Below are 19,594 nucleotides of genomic sequence, written 5' to 3' on the forward strand. Positions count from 1 at the left end.
TCCAAGAAGGGAAAGACCCAGGACCAGGCCTGGATGAAGCACAGAGCACTCAGTGCAGGGAGCTCAACACAAGGGGCTGACGAGGAAGCAGCCTCCTCACAGCCACCCCTGCAGGGGCGTGACAAGGACAGGCCTGGTGGGGAGGCAGGTAGACCAGCCCTGGCAGCGCAGAGTTAGAGGCCAGGACTCAAATCCTGTAGAGGCCGGGGCTGGGTGGGAGAGGGGCTGGGAGCAGGTACATCTCCCCCTCCCCGACTTGCAATTCAGCTCCGGGAAAACTCCTGAAACAACCTGGCCTGCCAGGCTCTGTGCCAGGGCAGCTAAGGCATCGCTCCAGCAGGGAGGACCGTTCATCACAATGCTGCAGCCAGCGTGGGCAAGCTGATCTAAAGCCAAAGGCCAGCTCTGCCCCATGGGAGGTGCCGGGCAGGTGGACCCTGCCTACCTGGCCCCTGTCCTGGTCCTTCTGGGCAGGGACTGCCCCACAGCGAGGGCCTGCAGAGCTGCCAGGAGTCCCCACATCTCACACATGGGCCACACTAGGGAGAGAGTGCCCGGCACATCACGGGCAGTCACTCACTTTGAGCAGGATGTGGCGATGGTGACGCCGCCCCAGGGAGTGAGGCTTTAGCTCTCCCCTAGCCAGGAAGGTCTGATTGTAAGCATGGCCAGTGACCCCTCTGCACTGCCTGAGGCCACAGATGGTTCCCTGGGAAGGATCCTATGGCCCCTGTTTCAGTGGGACAGAGCTGCTGCAAAGGGCCAAACCCTGAGACTGAGAAGCTAGAAAATCTGTCCTGTGGCAGCCAGTGTGATAAAAGCCAAGCTACCAGGGAAAGGGAGTAAGAAGGGGGTCTCAGCTTTCAGGTGGGAGAAATGAACCGTTACCCGAGGAAGGCCAACAGAGGTCACAGCTCTTACCTCAACTGCAGTATCAGAACCAAGATATGTCCATGCCTGGGACATCCTGGCTGATAGTGGTGGGCACCACACAAATGGGGATGCAAAACTCCTCGTGGTGGCCACATGCATCAGCCATGTTAATGTGGTAAGCCTGAAGCAGCAGGACCAAGCTGTTAGCGGTCAGCGTGGTGCCCAGCCGGGCTGTGGGAGGTGACAGGGAGGGCTGGTGTCGCCAGAGGGCCAAGGGAGCCAGAGGCTGGTTCAGGGTGATCCTGGCAAAGCACAGACCCCACAGATGGCCGTGTCCTCACCCGGGGAGGTACAAAGCGGGAGCAGCAAAGCAGGCAGCAGGCAGAGGGGGCGAGGTGCCGGCGGTTAGTCATTAGATGGGACAGCTTGTCCTCGCCATCTCCCAGGTGAGGAAGGCTGATTAGGTCAGGAAGTATAAGGGCAGTGCCAACCTCATGCACGTCTATGGCAAGGGAGGACAGAGAACACAGCTGTAACGACTACACAGATGGCTGGTGTCACCATGCAGAGGCCACCTGGACACAACCATGCACAGGGGACAGGCATGCAGTTGGTGTGCCTAGAGCACTGGCTCCTTGGAGGTTCTCATATAAAGTGGGACAGAACAGCAAGACCCAGACTATCAGCTTTGGAACTCCACAGGGAAACAGTGTGGCCCACTGCCACATGGTGAGCTGTCCCTGTGTGTGTCGACCAAGCTAGTGGGATGCAGGCCCCTGCATCTACCATTTCTAAGTCCACGCAGTGCCACATTGCTGATTCCAGCCCACTTGTGGGCAAAGCCACCCCACTGACAGCCCTTCCCTGGGCTGTCTCCCTGCAAGCCCCTGTGCATTCTGCTACAGAAATTGAGTGGTGGGTGTGGGCTGAGATCCACGCCCTGGGGAATCACCAGTGCTGTGGTCACACCCTGGGGCCCCCCGAGTCTGGACGATGGGGCAGGACCTAGCAGGTTAGTTCTCAATGAGCAGATGGGGAGCAGGGGTGACGTGTGAGCTGAGTCCCCAGGCACCAGAGGCCCCGCTGGGCTCTGCCTCTCGGGTTTGGTTGTGGCGGTTATCACCAGATTTCCCTCTAAATGACACAAACCCACCCCAGGATCGGAAACCTCCACCTGGGGACGCAGCAGGCTCCTTAGCGCCCTTCAGAGCCGTATTCGCTCTCCCTCCACTGTGTTGCTCTGGCTCGCCCTGGGGGTCAAAGGGCACAGCCATCACCCCAAGTGCCCCAGAGGGGTGTGGGGATGGGGCACGCCGAGGGGTCAGCGCCTCACACACCACAGCATCCTCTGGCCCTGCTGACTCCTCCCTCCTTTAGGCTTCCAGGAAATGCAGGTGGGGTGGGGAACCTGGCAGAGCAGCCCTGGCCTTCACCTGCTCTGGCTGCAGGTGCAGGTGCTCTGAGCCCCGCCCCCCGCCAGGACACTGGCCACCCACGCGGGAAATGGCAGTAACGGTTTCCCCATCTGGCGACTCTACCCTGGCTATCAGCCAGGCTCTGGCTACTGGTCCTTCACCAGCTCAGCACAGCACTGCTAGTATTAGGACAGAACAAAGTGATGTGAGGATACTGAGGAAGGACAGGAGGTCCCAGTGGCAGGCTCTGCAGCTGAGTCCTGAGAATGTTCCAGCCATCCGCTCTGAGGTGTCCCCGACCCTGTCCTGCCCAGAAGCCCCCCAACCACTGTCCTGTGTCTGCTGAGACTTTGAGGGATCCCTGTGAGCCCAGCTTAGAGCTGGCAAGGACGAGGAGATGGGCAAAGACGGCGGAGGGCAAACAGCGTGCACAGCCGGGCTCTCAAGCTCCACACGGCCACATCTGGGCCACCACCTCACTGCGCTGGGGACTCGTGAGCTCACGGGGGATGTTCAGGAGCTGTGTGGCCCTGCCTGCCACATACAGGGAACGTCCCCCATCCCAGTTGACAAGCAAACCATCCTGGAGTTCACAAACATCCCCACAGGGGGATCAGCTCCGCTGAGAACAACTGAGCTTTCTAACAAAAGGAGAGGCCCTATTCCACAGATTGCAAACCTACGTGTTCCTGGAGCCACAAGGCAACCACAGTGGGCAGAGCCACCAGGCTGCAGTATACAGGGTCCTCTGGCTGTGCCCTACAGAGCCCAGTCTGGGCCTGCTTTAGGCTGCTGAATGGCCAGTGCCAGCTCAGTGCGGGTCCCCCCTTCCTAAAGGCTCCCTTACCCAGTGGACAGGAGAGGCCCAGTGTGATCTTCCAACAAGTCACCTCAGGCCCTTGTTTCCTAAGGACACCTCCAGTCCCATTGCTTCTCATAACAGCGATGTTCAGGCCCAGACCCAACCCACCCAGAAGGATTTGACTTCATTTCAGCTTCAAACGCAGAACTCTGGACAAAGCTGAGACCACATCGGCATTTCTCACGCTCTGCCTGCAGTCCACAACGGGCCCCAGCTGCTCTCTCCTCCCTGCCCAGCTCCTGGCTGTCATGGCACTCGCTGAGGTCGCCCTGCCTGCCCGGCGTCTCTTACCCTCCATAAAACCACGGTCACAGCACCAGCGAGGAGACCGCTCCCTTGGAGCCTTGGAGACAGTGGGCAGCAGGGACCACGCGTGGTCACTCACCAAGGATGGCAATGACACACTCTCTACTCGTCCCTTCCTTTCTCACATGTTACAATTGGTCAGCCTGCCTTTGAGAAACCAAAGGAAAACCTGGATTTTTAAAAATCACATTGTAAATCACAAAATCCCCCATAGGGGTGTCCAACCTTATCTTTTCCAACCTTTTTTTTTTTTTTTTTTATTTCTGCCACTCATTGGGACAGGAGAGTTGCCTTGGCCACACAGTAAATACACAAATACTAAGAAAAGCTAATGAGCAAAATCAAGGTCTCTGCATCATTTTTTTGATAGCTGACACCACAGATAACCAAAACAGTCCTCAAATAATCTACATTTGGTCCTTGGGGGCCACAGGTTGGACACCCCTGTGGGTGAGGGGATTGAAAAAGAAGTGGGATTGATAATCACATTTTTTTACCCCTTGCAGATCTTGTTTTTCAAATTTTTGACACTACACATTTATTATATATGTATAATTTGAGTAAAAGAGTTCTTCTTAGCAGAAGACCCCAGAAATATAAAACAGGAGAATCTTTTCTTTAAGCCTGAAAGTGCTCATCAGTGACCACTGGGAGGCAGGTGCCTCGGCCAGCATCTTCAGAGCTTCCACTAAGGGTAAAGGACAGCTTCAGACTCTCCACCCAGGCCCCTCAGTGAGCTCTGCTTATGCTCCCAGACCTCCTACCACAAGGTCAACTCGTGCAGGTAAAAGAATGATACCAAAAAAGATGACAGCCACTGTGTGGAAGACGCAGGCCAAGCTTCGCGTTCACAGCCGACCACGGTCAAGGGCCCCCACCAGCCCCACCACAGCCACGGCGGAGAGTAAACAGTCACCAGGGGGCGCAAGTGAGCCAGCAACAGTCCCTCCCAAAGCCAGTTTCTTTAGTACAAAAAGTGAAGAAAGATTAAGTTCTGAAAAGCAAGAAACAAGGGCTAAACATCACTTACCCTTCGAGTTGTACTTTTTAAAAAGGTTTTTGTTTTTTATTTGCCAGCGCTAGAAGTAAGTTTGATGCCAAAGATTTAAGAAAAAAAGAATCTTAGAAACTAACACTCATAAAACTAGGTCTCACAAGGAAAATTGGAACTTGACAACTATAAAAAATTTTAGACACTGAAATAAAAAGACAAGTATTCTGTGTTAGCTTCTGATCTTCAAATACCACGTGAATTACCAAGTGTGATTCATAAATATGATAAAAATGTTTCTATGTTTTGTTATCGCCTCCCAGCAAAAATACTAAAACAGCATCAATATTGCCCTAGATGTGATTTAACATCCCAAGATTCACAAGGGGAAAATGATGTTACAGCCAAAACCAAATATATAATAAATGCAACCCATGGATTCAGGTCAAGGGATAAAATTATAAAATACCTAGTTTTATTTTACTCTTAAACATCAAGACAGGGGCTCTTGAACACAGGATTTATCATAACATGTGCTACAGGCCCAAAGGTAAGTTTTGAGCATCAAAACCCAAAAAACTAACCAAAACCCCCCTAATTTTAATGATTATCCAAATCACAAAATACTCCTGGGGCTACAGAGGGTCCCTGTCTTTCAGCGAGTTTTGGCAGGGATACATCATCCCAGCAGCTGCACAGAAAAGTTTTTCGATTAAAGATTTCTAGATCCTAAAAAAATATTTGTATAATTTTCTGGAAAAAAAATAAGCAGAAGAGAAAGGCTCTCATTCAGGGCATCTGTGAGGCGGCAGGTACATGCACACTGTTTACAAAAGGCTGTGCCCGCAGGGTGCATGTCTCCACGCCTCCTCTGGTGGGTGCGCACACACACACACACACACACACACACTTACGTCTGTGACAGTGTTCAGAGCCGTGTCTGCCCCAATGCTGAAATCGGACCCAGGCACATTATTGGAGACGGTGGCAGGAACCATGACCATGGGGATACAGAATTCCTCATGCTTCTCCCGGGCTGCAGACAGTTCTAGGAGCCCCAGGTAGGCCTGTCGGGGAAGGGCAGGCAGCTGAGGGGCCGGGAGCTTGGGGGACAGTTGCTCCCCTGTCAGAGCATAGGAGAACACGGCTAGAAAATCAACAGAGTCACGTTAAGACCTCAGATGAGGATGCAGGAGAACACAGCACATTACCATGGAGAAGCAAAGTCTGATGATTTGAGGCTCTTACATTTTCCTTAAAGGAAACCAAAAGTTTGTCATGGATCTGATCTTCCTTGAGTAGGAAAAAAAATGAGGACTATAATCTCATACGTGATTTTTAAACAGTCCAGACATACAACCATCTTACTGTCTGAGGCAGTGATTCTCAACCAGTGTGCCACAGCACACCACTGTGCTGTGAGCGGGTCTTAAGTGGGCCAAGAATGTGTTTAAAGATCATTAATTAAATTATTTTTGAAGCCATTTCAAAGCACAGTCAGTATATTCTTTTTTTATTCTTTTGATCAACATAATTTGTGCCGTGGAAGTTTGACTATAGGTTCAAGTGTGGCATGAGATAAGGAAGGTTGAAAACACTGGTCTCAGGAGCCGATGGACTTTAGAATCATTTCTGCAGATGTGACCTGCACCAGCTCACTGCACAGGTGAGCCCAGTAGGAGCCAGGCCCTGGCTGCCCAACCAAGATGTGTTACTGGGGAGGGCACTCCTGCACTGTTATTCCTCTGTCTCATGATCAGCCAGTGGCAAAGGGGCTGAGGTCTGGAAACAGAACTCGAGAGCCGTGGACCAGGGCTATGCGGGCATGAAGCCAACACCTGCAGGATGGACAGAGGTGGCAGGAACAGGACGTACCTCAAATCCACCGATGACCAACAGGGCGTGAATGCTATGGGAGCGCAGCTGCTCAGCAATCTTCTCCAAAGACTTCCCAGGGAGGACACTAAAAACAGTCAGACCAGGGGTGAGGTCAGACTCCGGCAGACTTTCCAGACCCAGGCACACATAGCACTGGGCACCCTGTGGAGGGAGCCACGCTGTCCTGCTGGCCGCCCTCCCCGCTGCTCCCCATGTGCCCCATGGAGGATGGACAGCATCTGAATGAGGAATCTCATCTCAGAGAGGAATCTGATCTACCTCCATCATCCCCAGCTACATGGGGCACCGACACTGTGATCCAGAAAAAGGCATTTTTATGCTAATATTTGTGGGTAGCAGAGCTGCCCAGTCCAGCTGTCCAGCAGCACCAACCTACTGTCCAGCATGCTGTGGGCTGGTTTGTGTTTGCAGTGTGGCTGCCAAGGCTTAGGGACATGCCCACCTTACGACCTCAGGGGCTTCCTGGCTAACAACCCCTTATTTCCTGGAGTGAGGGCAGGTGCCACCCTGAGCTGCACCCTGTAGGAGGGGAAGGGCCATGGACACCACGGTGCCCTTCCAGGACACAGACATTTCCTGTTCTGTGAGAACAGGCCAGGTGCCAAGATTGGAAAATTACCGTTTTGTCCCAAGAATGGAGCCTCCTTGGCCTGTCCAGCCACCGACATCTGACCAGCCAATTTCTTTGATCTAATGTGCAAACACAGAATGAAACAGCTGAAGTGAAAAAAGAAGGGGAGTTAGAACTCTTTAAAAAGGGCTTCGACCTCAGCCTTCAGCAGGCTGCCTTCCCGGAAGACCTGCAGGGCCCGTAGGGGTGGGACATCATCTCACAGGGGCACCCCTGAGCCCTCACATGGCTGGGCCCCAGGGCAACCATCAGCTGAGAAGCACAGGGCGCCGTGACCCCCTGCCCGCAGGAACCCGACTCAGGAGGGGACTCAGAGCACATTCGGCGACCTACAGGAGCAGACCTTCCACCTGCAGGACCACAGGCCTGGACGGAGACCTCAGGAAGGCGTGTGAGCGCAGCTCAGACCTGGCACTCTGGGAAGCTTACCTGGCCTTTGGCCAAACCGTCAAAGCCATCGTAGACCGCGAGCATCTTGTGGCCGTCAGCGATGCCCACACGCACTGCTGCGCGCACAGCTGCGTTCATCCCCGCCGCCGGCGCGCCCACGTTGATGACAGCCACGTTACAATTGCTCTGCAAACAGGAGGGGGCAGCACCAGATCACCAGCACGTCAAGCCCCACATGCTCCACACCTGGCAGTAGCCATGCCACACAAGGGTGAGGGCCATGGGGGGAAGGTCCACGGGAGCAGCTGGGGCGACCAACAGGAGCTGGCTGTGCGGGGCCTGCATCCCCCCGGCCGCCTACCTTCATGATCTCATCATCTGGCAGTTTCATGGCAAGGCGCTTGTAGGTGTTCAGGTTGTTCTGGAAGCTCCTGAAAGGGAAGGGCAGGTGGCCCAGAGCTGAGTAGTGTGGACAGGACACGAGGGAGCGTGTCTGGGGGGAAGGGGGCCACAATGGACAGCAGCGTCACTTGAGGCAGGTCTTCTGACAACAGTCACCTTGCACCTTCATCTCAGTAGCTCCCCAACAACCCCCGACCTTGCCAGAAAAAGCCAACAATAATTTTTTTAGAAATGGTTTCTCTCTGATGAGTCCTCGAGGCCTTCAACCTATACAGACTGTGCCTACGTCCTGCCTTACTTTGTGACATTTTCACATCTAGACAAAAACAGCACAGTTTCCAGCACATTCCCAAGCCCGGGGGGACCCACGTTCCCAGGGAAACAGAGCTTTCTTTAAGACACCTCACCTTCCCCGCAGCTGCACAGCATCTCTGAATCTTCCTTCATCCATTGCCTTCTGCACATCCTGGGTCTTTAAGAAAAGTATAGAAAAGAAAGAACACGTTAAGTCTCAGCCCCTCTGTCGTCTGTGGCCACTCAACTGGAGAAGTTGAATCATGAAATCATGAACTACGTTTTGGAAACTAAAAGGTGATGATGACAGTTTTTAACACAGTGGACACTGTGCCCAGCTGCTGCTCAGACGACGTTATGACTCCTTCCCCCTTCCTCCATTTCCAGGAGCGAGGGGTGGGTGCATCTCAGACTGGGCATTGCTGGTTCATGTCCCCGGGGCAGGAGGATGGCAGTGGCTCATGCTATAGCCCCTGGACAGGACACACCCCTCCCTGGGACACCTGCAGTGGGGGTCTCTCCAGTGGCCACTTCCCTGCAGCTCTCACAGGGCCAGGGTGGGAACAGGAGCCTCCCGCCATCCCGAGGACAGCCCACCTGTTCTCAGAAAGTGGGTTACCCCCCTGGTCCCACCCAGCAGCAGTGGGACCCCATTGTCCCTAGCTGGGCAGGGCCCGCCCCGCTCACCATCTGTACACACTCCACCAGCGGCAGGCGTACTGCGTGATTTCCACTCAGTGACACGACGCAAGCTGGGACCTCGGGGGTGGCCTCCAGCAGAGCGATGACTGCCTCCACCCCCATGCGGCTGGCCTGGAAGCCATGTCCATGCTGGTCAAGGGTGGCCATCTCTCCCATCCTCCCCACCACAGCTATAGGTGCCACCAACTTTTCTCCGGTCTCCCCTGTTCTCAGGCAGCCTCTCCCACCCCCTAGCCCTCTCTCTCGCAAAGTGATTCCAATTCCACAAGGACTGACAGGGCGGGAGCACAGGGACAGTCCAGCCACCTAGACAGCAGAGACACTGAGAGCAGGGAATTGTCCTCATTGGTCTCTGGAAACCCACATGGGGGTGCCACCTGCTCCTGCTGGGATGAACCCCCCCATCGTCCACATCACTCCAACAGAGGTACTCTGCTGCCCACGTCCCAGGGCCCGCAGGCCTAGGGACCCAGCCATGGCAGCAAGTCTCCAAGACCTTTAGGAGAGGGGCACCGGCCACCAGCATGTCCAGGGCTGCCATGCCCTCTGCAGTTGGCTCTCCTGGAACCCCCAGGGAGAAGCCCAGCCCCACCGTCTTCACTCACCAGAATCCTGTCAAATGCTGAGGGGGTCCCTCCTCTTTGCACATGCCCGAGAATGGTCACACGTGTGTCGTACCCCAGCTGCTTGACCACAAGCTGCGAGGAAACACCCCATTAGTAACACAGCGGGCACGAGGCTCGGACTGGGAGCAGGTCCTAGGTGGTGAGGGGAGACTTCTCTGCCCTTCCCCAGGGCTAAACGGGAAAAGGGTCATTTCTAGATGTGGCTTCCTGAAGGAATATTTAGTTTAGTAGCAGGCTGAAATATATCTTTTGAGATAATGCTTTCATTATCAAAACTTTGCCTCTTTGAAAATGAACATAAACAACAATTTTTTAGAAACCATTCTAGTAGTATCTATTTAAAGTATTACTTATATTTTATGAATACGAAAACATTTCCTTTAACCACCTTAAACTCACAGGGCTGAGACATGCACAGTGGGAGCGGGCGACTTGGCCAGGCCCCAGTCCTCTGCACTTCACTCATGCCTCTGCGGAACAGCGGCCTGGGGGTTCAGTGCCAGACCCTTCCTGGTCCACTATCCCATGATTTCATCTCACTCAAGCCCCAACTTTGCTGACTACATTTCACAAACACTGGCAGATGTTGTCCACACTCTCTGTCGGTATTTAACATCCAGGGAGGAAGGAGCTGGCGCTGGTGTCAGGAAGAGGCCTGTGTTGTTGGTTAACTGGCCATAACTGAGCATTGGAAAGTAACCGGCTTGCAGAGCCAGGTTGGTACCATTCTCCACCTAGCTGGCTGCATGAACCAGAGGCTGTCTTCAGCCCCATCTGCAGCAGGGCTGGTGACGGTGGCAGAGGCCTACCGATACAGGCTGGTGCCAGTCTGAACAAGCCCACCGGTCTTCCCTGGGCACAGCCATGAGGACACCCATGAGCTGTCACAGCACTTTCTCTGTGAGTGACAACATGCTGGGAAGATGCTAGAAGTCGGGAGGGGGACAGGGACCAGAAGACACCACCTGTCTCATGTCCTGAGTCAGCTGCCCAGTGCTCAGTCCCCACTCTGGGAGTTTTCTAAAACAAAGACCACACATGGCCACTCAACTGGAACCCCCTTACTTCTACCGGGAAGCTGTGTGTTTCCCAGGTCACTGAAGTCGTGAGTCATTGTAACAACATGTTTAATTATCAGGGAGAAAAAGATTCCAAACAAAGACGCAGTGTGGTGGGGAGACAGCTCCTGCCCCGGGCAGGACAGAAGGCGAGCGTGAGAAGCCACATACCTCCTTGACCTTCTCGGAGGTAATGGCATTATTCTTGGTGTCGATGGCTCCTTCAGCCACAATGATGATATTGAGCCTTTTTTTCCGGGCACGGTTCTAAGGAGTCAGAAAATTAAAGCTCTTGAATTCCTAACTCATTGTTAGCAATGATGGAGACAAAGCCATAAACATTCGTCTCAAATGGAACTGGCTTCTGTTCAAGCAGAAGCCTCAGTTCAATAGAACTGCTTGTGAGGACGCCAGGAGGGAGAGCTGCTCTGGGGTCCCAGAAGGAGAGATCTGGGGTCTGGCAGCTCCTGTGACATCACCACAGCAGATGAAAACCCCTGGTAGGGGTGCTGATGTGCTGACAGGACCTTCCCCAGGTAGGAGCACAGAGGCCAGACCCATAGCAGGTGCACCACATATCCATCCCAATTAGGTAACACTGCCCACAGGCAGGGCAGGGCACAGCCAGGACACGGGAAAGACTGTGCCACTCTAAGCCCAAAGAGGGGGTCCTGGGTAGCCGCAGCTGTACCAGAGCAGCCAGCACGTGCTGTCAGGATGCCCATGGCCACCACTGCCACACTGTCATACATAGGCACACAGTGTCACACACTGGACATGGGAGCCTAAAATGGCCTGTATAGTTAACACTGGAGCTGCTCCACAATGCGTGTTACTAACTTGCTCTCAGGAGATGTGCTTTCTACACTGTCCCAAACCACAGACCATCTGGTGGGAAGTGTCCCTGGTGCCTGTGTGGAACCCAGAGCAAGCCATGCCTGAAGCTGCCCCCTGCCAGAGCACGGGGCAGCCTGGGGGTTCTCAGCCCTGTCTCTACATCAGGTATACATGCAGATTCGGTCTCAGTTTTGAGAGATACTGAACGTGCTTTGCCTCAAAGAATTTATTTGTCAGAAGCATTTTCTTACAGGTATAGCGATACGAGTACAGAGTGATTATTTTAGAATTATTTGAGGAAAACAAAACTGGAAGCGATGACAATTCTATTAAGTAAGAGAGTAGCTAAACAACCACGACTGTCATGATGCAGAGTGTTCTGAAGTGGGTGCAAATGTTCTGAGTGAAGAGCAAATGTTTGGGCAGGAGACCTCCTGTCTGATTCACCAAGTGCCTCCTCGTCTGTGCCTGGACAGCGAGCTCACTCCCTGGGTGAACTCACTCCCTGAATCTCCATGGCAACACCAAGGGGGCCTTGGCAGAGCAACCCTGTGCTACAGATGGGGAGCCGGGGACACAGAGAGCTGAGGCTATTTGCCCAGAATCGCCCTGTTAGTGGTTGGGCCAGGAAGGAGCAGCAGGGGTTCTGATGCTTTGGGCAAAGTAAATTTCAAATACAATTTAAAATAAATATTTAGAATAAAATGATTTACAAAAAAAATTGTTATGCTAAAATAACAGTTGTAAGGTATTTTAATGCATTTTAATTTACCATACTGAAACACACATGTTCTCGGGGATGTTCTGGGCCTTACTTCTGGGCTAATTTATCCAGCAAGATACTTGTAAGAACATTTTCAGTGAGGCAGCGCCTGTGCCTCAAGGAAGGGCACCAGCCCCATATACTGGGGGTGGCGGGTTCAAGCCTGGCCCCCGGCCAAAAGTGCAGAAAAGAAGAAAAAAACAAAAATGTGTGCAGTGCTGTACTAATGACCAGTAAAAACCAACAGCAAATGCAATGTTATCACGTCCCATTTAACTGATGGTTTTAGTTTAAACCTAACTCTGCCAGCACTGAGGGGCAGCAGCGACAGGGCTTCCCTCTTGCCATGTCTGACAGTGGAGTTTACAGTCTGAGAGCCACAGAGGCGGCAGTGCAGACCTCACAGTCAGGGAAGTAACCCGGAATGGCCGCGCCAACCCGCCCTCATGGGGCCTCTCCTCCTGACCTGCAGGCTCCCACACAGAGCCCGTCTCATGAGGGCTGTGATGCTGCCATCGAGGGCCAGGCCAGGGGCCCTGTCACGGAGGAGAGAGGACAGCAGGGGACCAGTCCCAGGCCCCTGGGCCACAGACTGCTGGGGTAATGTCCTGGGTGACGGTCTTAAACTGGATATTCCTCACGGCCACATACAAGTGTCAGTTGCAAGGAAAAGCTCTCACACCTCACAGAGCCAGCCACACAGGAGCCTGCCACCCAAGCAGGCAGCTGAGGGTGCTGCTGCGTCCCCTGGGCCAGACCCGGCCACAGGGGACCTTCCCCTCCACTGGATGTGGTGCTTGGTATCACCAGTCACTGGTTTATTTCAGCTGTGACCATCAAAACACGGGTGACTTTCACCAGTGAAGGCACAGCTCCTTACACAGATTCACACGCAGACTCTACGTCAGCAAAGCCTATTTGGTTCATTATTTGAATTCTTTCCTTGGAACATGTTACCTTGAAGGCCCAGGGATGTCTGATGGCACACGTGGCCCTTGTGACTGACGCTGCTGATGTGTTTGCTGAGCACAACTAAACCAGACCAGCGAGGAGACAGAGCCCACACAGTGTTCAAGCTAACCATGGTCTCAAGGGAGGCCTCTAATGCCTTGAGTGTCGGCCTTCATAGAGGGACACATTCCCTGTGTGGCAGTCTGAATATGAAATTCAAACCTGCTGTGAATTCTAGACACAGCAAGAGAAAATCCTGGCTCAAAATAGCAAGGAAACAGTCAAGCTAGAAAACCCAACACAGCAGAGAACTCCCAGCTCAAAGAGACGTCACAGAATCTGACACAAAGTGTTTAGGGCATTAAAATCAGAGAAGCAAAATAGTCCTGCTCTGATCAGGTATGTAGGAAACGAAATTGGAGACAGACTCTCTCTCTCCGTCTGATTTCTCATAACAGCTGTAATCACAGGGCACCCTCTGTATGTAAAACTAGAACCCTGCTCGGAATGAAAAACAGACATCACTGTGACATCAGGAAGACATTTGATACGTGAAGCGCCTGTGAATAGCCGGACCTTAAAATGCTGTCCAGGTGGAGACGCTAAAGGCCGTTCTGAACTCGGCAGCCAGTGGGCCCCCTGGGTGACAGACGCGAGTTACCTCTGAGAGCTTCTCACACAGCAGCTGCTCCCAGCCTTCCTGTGGTGGAGATTCTGGGAGGAACACCCAGTCCGCCCCGCAGGCCAAGGCACTCACCAGGGCCAAGTACCTTCAAGGACAAAGTAGCAGAGTCAGTGGGGACTGTCCCTGGGGCACCCCCAGGGCACCCAGCTCAGTGACAGATTTGGGCAGATCCAACCCTACAATACGAATCAGAAATGTAAACTGCCGGGGGAGCTTCCCCAGGAGGGGTGCAGGGCACACAAGGGGCCACTCCAGGGCTCCTGCACTGAGTCATGTCTGCACATACGCACCCACAGTGTCTCCCCATGACCTCAAGAACGAAGGTCCTCTGGTGGCTGGAAAAGAAGAAAGGGACATCCACTTACCATGACAGGGACAGTGCGACATGCCACCCTGCCTGTGACTGCTGCAGGTACATCAGCTTCCCCAAACTGGCTGTCCACACAGGAGCAGCTCAGCCCACTCTGGAGAGCAGAGGGGCCTCAGCGATGCCGTCTCTCCAGCTGCACCTTCACACCTGTCTGCTGGTGCCTGAGACACAATCAGATTCCCAGGACACTTTCCTGACCTCTTCCCAAGGAAAGAGGCCAAAATCGGGCCAAAGTCGGTCACTTTTGTCAAGAACCACGACCTGGGACACTCCACCCAAACACAGGCCGTGAGGCTATGGGGTCAGCATGGCTGATGCCCACTTATCTAACACCCCAGCAGGACACCCCCCCGAGCCCTCCTACCTCTGCGCGGTAGTCATGATGGCGTCGATGACCTCGATGATCCTGTGCAGGGCCGAGTCGGTGCCAATGGTCATGTCTGTGCCGCAGAAGTCGTTGTCGATAGAGCCCACCATGCCAACCACGTTGAGGTGGGCGTACTTCTGCACGGCCTTCTCCTCAATCTGGCCTGCGTGGCGGCAAACAGCACACCCCATCCCCACTAGACAGGTGCCCCGAGCGTGGGGCAGGGCAGCAGAGGGCAAAGGCACCAGCCATCCTCCCCTTTTTATATGATTTTACTTTCTCAGAACTCCAGCCACCTGGTTCAGTACACTAAAGAAAGCAGGGCCAGAGGTGGAAGCAGTTACTCAAGATGTGAGCTGCTATGTGGTACTGAGAGAAGAGCAGCAAAGTGTAAGAACAAAAGATTACTCTGCACGCCGTAATCAGTGGATAAAAACCACAGTACTACCCGACAACAGCTGCAGAGAATAGGCAGCCCCAAGACCCGACACCACCTTCATACTGACTCTCATTTGTCTTTGGGGAGCGGGACCTGGCTGGGGCGACTCTGCAGGAGGGAGGTTAGAATGGCTGGGGGGCAAACATGCACTTGCACTTGGGGCACCATCCTCTCCCCTGCCACCTGTGGGCTCGCGTTCCAGCAGACCCAGATGGACAAGAGGACACTGGGAGCCCTTGCTTCAGCCAACTAGGCAGCTGGTCTCCACTCCCCAAGGAGAGTCTTACAAACCATGGGGTCAGCTGCTTTGTCTCCAGTTCACACCTTCCACAGAGTTGCTATGAGTTCCCACAATATGCTTTTGCTGATCATATTTTGTATTACATCGGAATTACATAACATCAGCTTGAAGAGAGAAAAGACTGCACACGTGTAGGGTTCTCAGAAATCCCCCCTAGACAGCGTCAAAGGAGATGAAAGGTGATGCAAAGGCAGATATTTATCACCCAAATAAAGTCTTGCAAAAACTTGAAGTATTCAGAAGTGCCAGTGTACAGGAGGGACACGGTGTGAGGACTCAAGTGCGGACACTGGTGCCCAAGGGCTGGTGTAAACCTGCATCCCACAGCTGGGCCATGTGGCTTCTTCCTTTCCAGCCTCTGATTCCTCACCCATAAATGAACATAAAGAAAAGACCTGTCTTTGAAGGCCATTGTGGGGCTGCCAAAAAACTACCCCTGGAGAAGGTGGATGGGAGCCTGGCTCGTCATGAGACTAAATGAATGACTTTCTTATTTTGCTGTTGTCGCCATCGGAGGCCCAGCAGTCCTGGGATGCTGATCTGTGGGGTCTGCAGCACCACAGTCAGAAGGAAATGCACCTGCTCTGAGGCTTTCTGAAGACAAAAAGACGGACAGGGGACAAGAGAACCTGGGAACCTGGCAGCGTGGGTATAAAACTCACCGTTCTGGGCCAGCTCCTCCAGAAGCTCGGTCCACTCCTTCCGGAAGATATTGGCCCCAGTGAGGCTGCCGTCCCCGCCGATCACACACAGGTTGGTGATGCCCAGCTGGGTCAAGTTGTAGGCGGCCTTCAGGCGGCCCTCGCGGGTGCGGAAGGCCTTACAGCGTGCACTGCCGATGATCGTGCCGCCCTGGGAGAGACGGGAGGTGCTGGACAGAGACCAGACGGGCCCGCCCAGCACACCTGCAGGCCTGTCCTCACACATAGGGCTTGGGGGAGCAGAGTCTCCCCCACTTCACCTTTGGGGTCAGTCAACTATGAAAGTCTGTGATTGCCCCATTTTCTGTCCAAAACTGGAATTTTTTTCTTTTTTTTAAAGAGATGGGGTCTCACTATGTTGCTCACCCAGGCTGGACTTTCACCTCAGTCTCCAACTTGCTGGGATCACAGGTGTAAACCATTGCACCTGGCCCTTTCCCCTCCCATCTAGAATCCTATGGACAAAGAGCCACACAGTGTTCCCAGGAGGGCCGTGGAGGACACCAGGATGGACTCTCAGCAGCCATCAGCCAAGCACACGCAGAGCAGACCTGGCCACGGCAAGGCTGCCCGTCCCCCAGGGACACATCAGGCCTCGTCCAGGTGAGCTCAGCAGGTCACAAGAGCCAGAGACAAGCCGTGGCTCCGAGCTGTGGAGAAACAAGTCGACCAGCCGCCCTGAGGGCCTGACGCTCCTGTTAGATCCTCTCACCGCTGCTCAAGTAGAAGCAATAGGGTCTGGGGCCAGTCGGCTTGCTCTGTGCTATGCCCCCACTCCTTTTAAAAGGCTAAATTTTAAGAAAATTGAATTTGATCACCCAGACCTCCAGAGGAGATAAATTATGACACACGAGATCAAACCACAAGCAAAGAGCTTTTCACAAAGTCCATTCTCTCCATACCGTCTCTGCTTCTAAACTGATGCAGGAGCTTTCTAAGTGAAAGTGTTCCCTGACTTTATTAGATATAAAACTCCCAGTTTACCTTAAACTCACAGAGCGCTGAGCAAGGTCTTTAAAACTGCCCGTCTCCCCCGAGGTGGTCCCCACCTCACTTTGTGCTCTCAACCAAGGAAGCCACCCTGGCTCAGCCCAGAACAGGGACATGTGTCCCCATGAAGTCCGCAGCACTCAGAAGCAGCCAGGCGGGGTCTTCCCAGCCTTTGTTCCACTTTGTGCCAAAGGGTGTGCCAAACCCCAAGGGCTCGCGTTGTCACAGCTAAACACACGGTACCAACAAACCAGAGAAGCCCCAAGGTCATTAGTCTGACCTGGGAACAGCCAACCACCAGAAGCTCGAAACGGGCTGCAGCCGTCACCCGTGACTTTTTTCTGCCAGGGTCACTGAGTTTACATCACATACAGCTTTTTATTGTTTTAACTGAATTAAATGACAACTCAAAAATGTGCTCTTGAGAACAATGACGGCACATTAATCTGTTTTAAGTAGTGCTATAGCACAAGCATAAAAGGTTTCAAACTGAAAGCATTACTTTCTAACTTAGGGAAAGAGACGGTAGCACGGTACCCACCACCTGTAGGATGTTGGAGACGCTCTCCCAGTTGGCTTCCGTGATGTTCTTGCCGCCATCCACCATGCCCTGGTAACCCTAGACGAGAACAGAAAAAGCCTTCTTACAAACGAGTGAAATTGTACCAGGACGTGAACTGATGCTCAGATCACATCAACACAGACACCACTGACACAGTACGTAGTCCCCAAGCATTCAGCAGTCACAAGTCACACACAAAACGAGTGCTGCCTGGAAATACTCAATTGTGCAAAAGCCTCTTAAATTTAATCTTGAATGATGGGAATGTCTACCCAGAGTCATCCACAGAGCACAGTAAGGAATAGAAGTGGTTTGCTCACGGTCCGGCAATTCCCGAGAGATCGAAAAAGGACATGTTTACCCTGCGTGTTTATAACCCCACACGAACTCACACGCATGGGGTGGTGTTGCCGACCACACCACAAACACGAAAGAAAGCAAATCCTCAGGGGCCTGCTCCACCTGCCAAGGCACATCCTCAGGGGCCCGTTCCACCTGCCAAGGCATATCCTCAGGGGCCCGCTCCACCTGCCAGTACCCATCCCTCAGGTACACGTCAATATTTCTAGACAGCACAGCTGGATAAGTCAGTCAGCCTCCCCTTCTGACTTGTGAACATCATTGCGGTGGTGAACGAGGTGTGGGGTCTGCACCTTTACCAGGACCCCACCTAAGCTCACAGCTCTAACTGGAATCCATCCCCCACCCTCCAAAAAATACACAGTATCAAGAAATGCATCAATGTCCAGCTCTAGCCACGTAATGTACTTTCCACAGCATTTCACCTTAAAAGGGATGCGCTGTTAACATTTAAATGTTAACATTTAGAAGAGCTGGTTCTAGTGCATGGCCACTGCGGACCCATAGCCCACCCAGTGAAGGTGTAGAGACAAGTGAACAGGATGACGGTTTAATAAATGAACCAGCTCGTGGAGGGTGGAGCTGTGTGCAGAAATCAATCAGTAGCAGATTCCTTTCTGGTTGGTCCATTTGTACACTTATCTTTATGAATGTAAACTTAGATGAAAAATAATCTAGTGCAAAGCTACAGAACACCTTCTGTACACACCCCGCTTTAACTAGGGGTCACTTGTCATTGTAGCACAGTCCCCCCATCTGAAGGCCTCACAGAGAGCGTGCTGCCAGCAGACCCCCTGGAGGGGTCCAGCACAGAGGACAGCCGCTGTCCCTGTGGAGAGAGGGTGCACAGCAGGGATGAGGCTGGATCCAGGCCTCCCCTCTGATCAGACCACCACCTGCATCACATCTTAGGGTGTCCATGTCTGTCTAGGGACAGTACCCGGCACAAGCCACCAATCACAGGCCACACCCCTCCTTACCCTAAGTGTCTCCCACAGGTCTTATTTCTAGAGGATATTAAAAAAGAATAGGTGGGTGGGTGGGTACATGGATGGATAGACAGGGATAACCCAGCCTGAGCGTGTCACTTTTAATCATTCCTCCCCAGGAATGGGGAAGGTCACGCTCCACTCTGCACACACCAATGCACACCTGCTTCTGAGGCCAGTCTGACACTGAACAATTCACCCTGTGTGGCAGTCCCGACACTCCAGATTCATTTCTGTGAAGTGTGAGAGGCAGGGAAACGAGGAGGCAGGCTGGGGCTGGGGTCTAAGCGTCAGACCCATAGCACTGTGTTGAGAGGGACACTGGCCAGAGGGGGTCTCATCAGAATAAATGCCTGACCAAGAGGCCGGAGCAGCAGGCTTAGCCAGGACCAGCCTGCACAGGACACAGAAATGAAGGCCTGCTGAGCTCCCACTCCAGGAGCCGAGCAGCGGTTAGTGCCCTGTGCTCTGCTCGTCCGTCAGCTGTCAGGTGCACTGTTCCCCGTGTGCTCAGCTGTCAGGTGCTCTGTTCCCCGTGTGCTCAGCTGTCAGGTGCGCTGTTCCCCGTGTGCTTAGCTGTCAGGTGCACTGTTCCCCGTGTGCTCAGCTGTCAGGTGCGCTGTTCCCCGTGTGCTCAGCCGCCAGGTGCGCTGGTTCCCAGGCACTCAGCTGTCAAGTAAATAAAGAGGCTCCAGGAAGACCCAGCCACTGCTCTGCCAAGGAAGGGACTGAGCTTGCTAGAGCATCTTCAGACACCTGGACACTGAGCCAGCTGTGAGCCTCAGACAGATACAACTTCCCAACTCCCCCAGCGAGTGGCCTCCCAGACC

General features: G+C 53.4%; 1 protein-coding gene across 2 annotated transcripts in view; it reads right to left on the bottom strand.

Annotated features, from left to right (window-relative positions):
* Window positions 1-19,594, bottom strand: part of PFKP (phosphofructokinase, platelet) — a 46,832-nt gene that overhangs the window by 8,893 nt on the left and 18,345 nt on the right. For both annotated transcript variants that reach the window (XM_053573282.1, XM_053573283.1), the window contains exons 3-16: window positions 17,395-17,472; window positions 15,825-16,014; window positions 14,420-14,585; window positions 13,976-14,020; window positions 13,662-13,770; window positions 10,621-10,716; window positions 9,371-9,463; window positions 8,751-8,876; window positions 8,177-8,241; window positions 7,729-7,798; window positions 7,407-7,553; window positions 6,966-7,036; window positions 6,323-6,410; window positions 5,362-5,514 (exon numbers count right to left, since the gene is read on the bottom strand). In XM_053573282.1, the coding sequence (XP_053429257.1) occupies window positions 5,362-5,514; window positions 6,323-6,410; window positions 6,966-7,036; window positions 7,407-7,553; window positions 7,729-7,798; window positions 8,177-8,241; window positions 8,751-8,876; window positions 9,371-9,463; window positions 10,621-10,716; window positions 13,662-13,770; window positions 13,976-14,020; window positions 14,420-14,585; window positions 15,825-16,014; window positions 17,395-17,472 (1,497 nt within the window). The remainder of the gene's footprint in view (window positions 1-5,361; window positions 5,515-6,322; window positions 6,411-6,965; window positions 7,037-7,406; window positions 7,554-7,728; window positions 7,799-8,176; window positions 8,242-8,750; window positions 8,877-9,370; window positions 9,464-10,620; window positions 10,717-13,661; window positions 13,771-13,975; window positions 14,021-14,419; window positions 14,586-15,824; window positions 16,015-17,394; window positions 17,473-19,594) is intronic.

This window comes from Nycticebus coucang, chromosome 20, assembly GCF_027406575.1.
Source record: "Nycticebus coucang isolate mNycCou1 chromosome 20, mNycCou1.pri, whole genome shotgun sequence".
In the NCBI taxonomy this organism is placed as follows: Eukaryota; Metazoa; Chordata; class Mammalia; order Primates; family Lorisidae; genus Nycticebus; species Nycticebus coucang.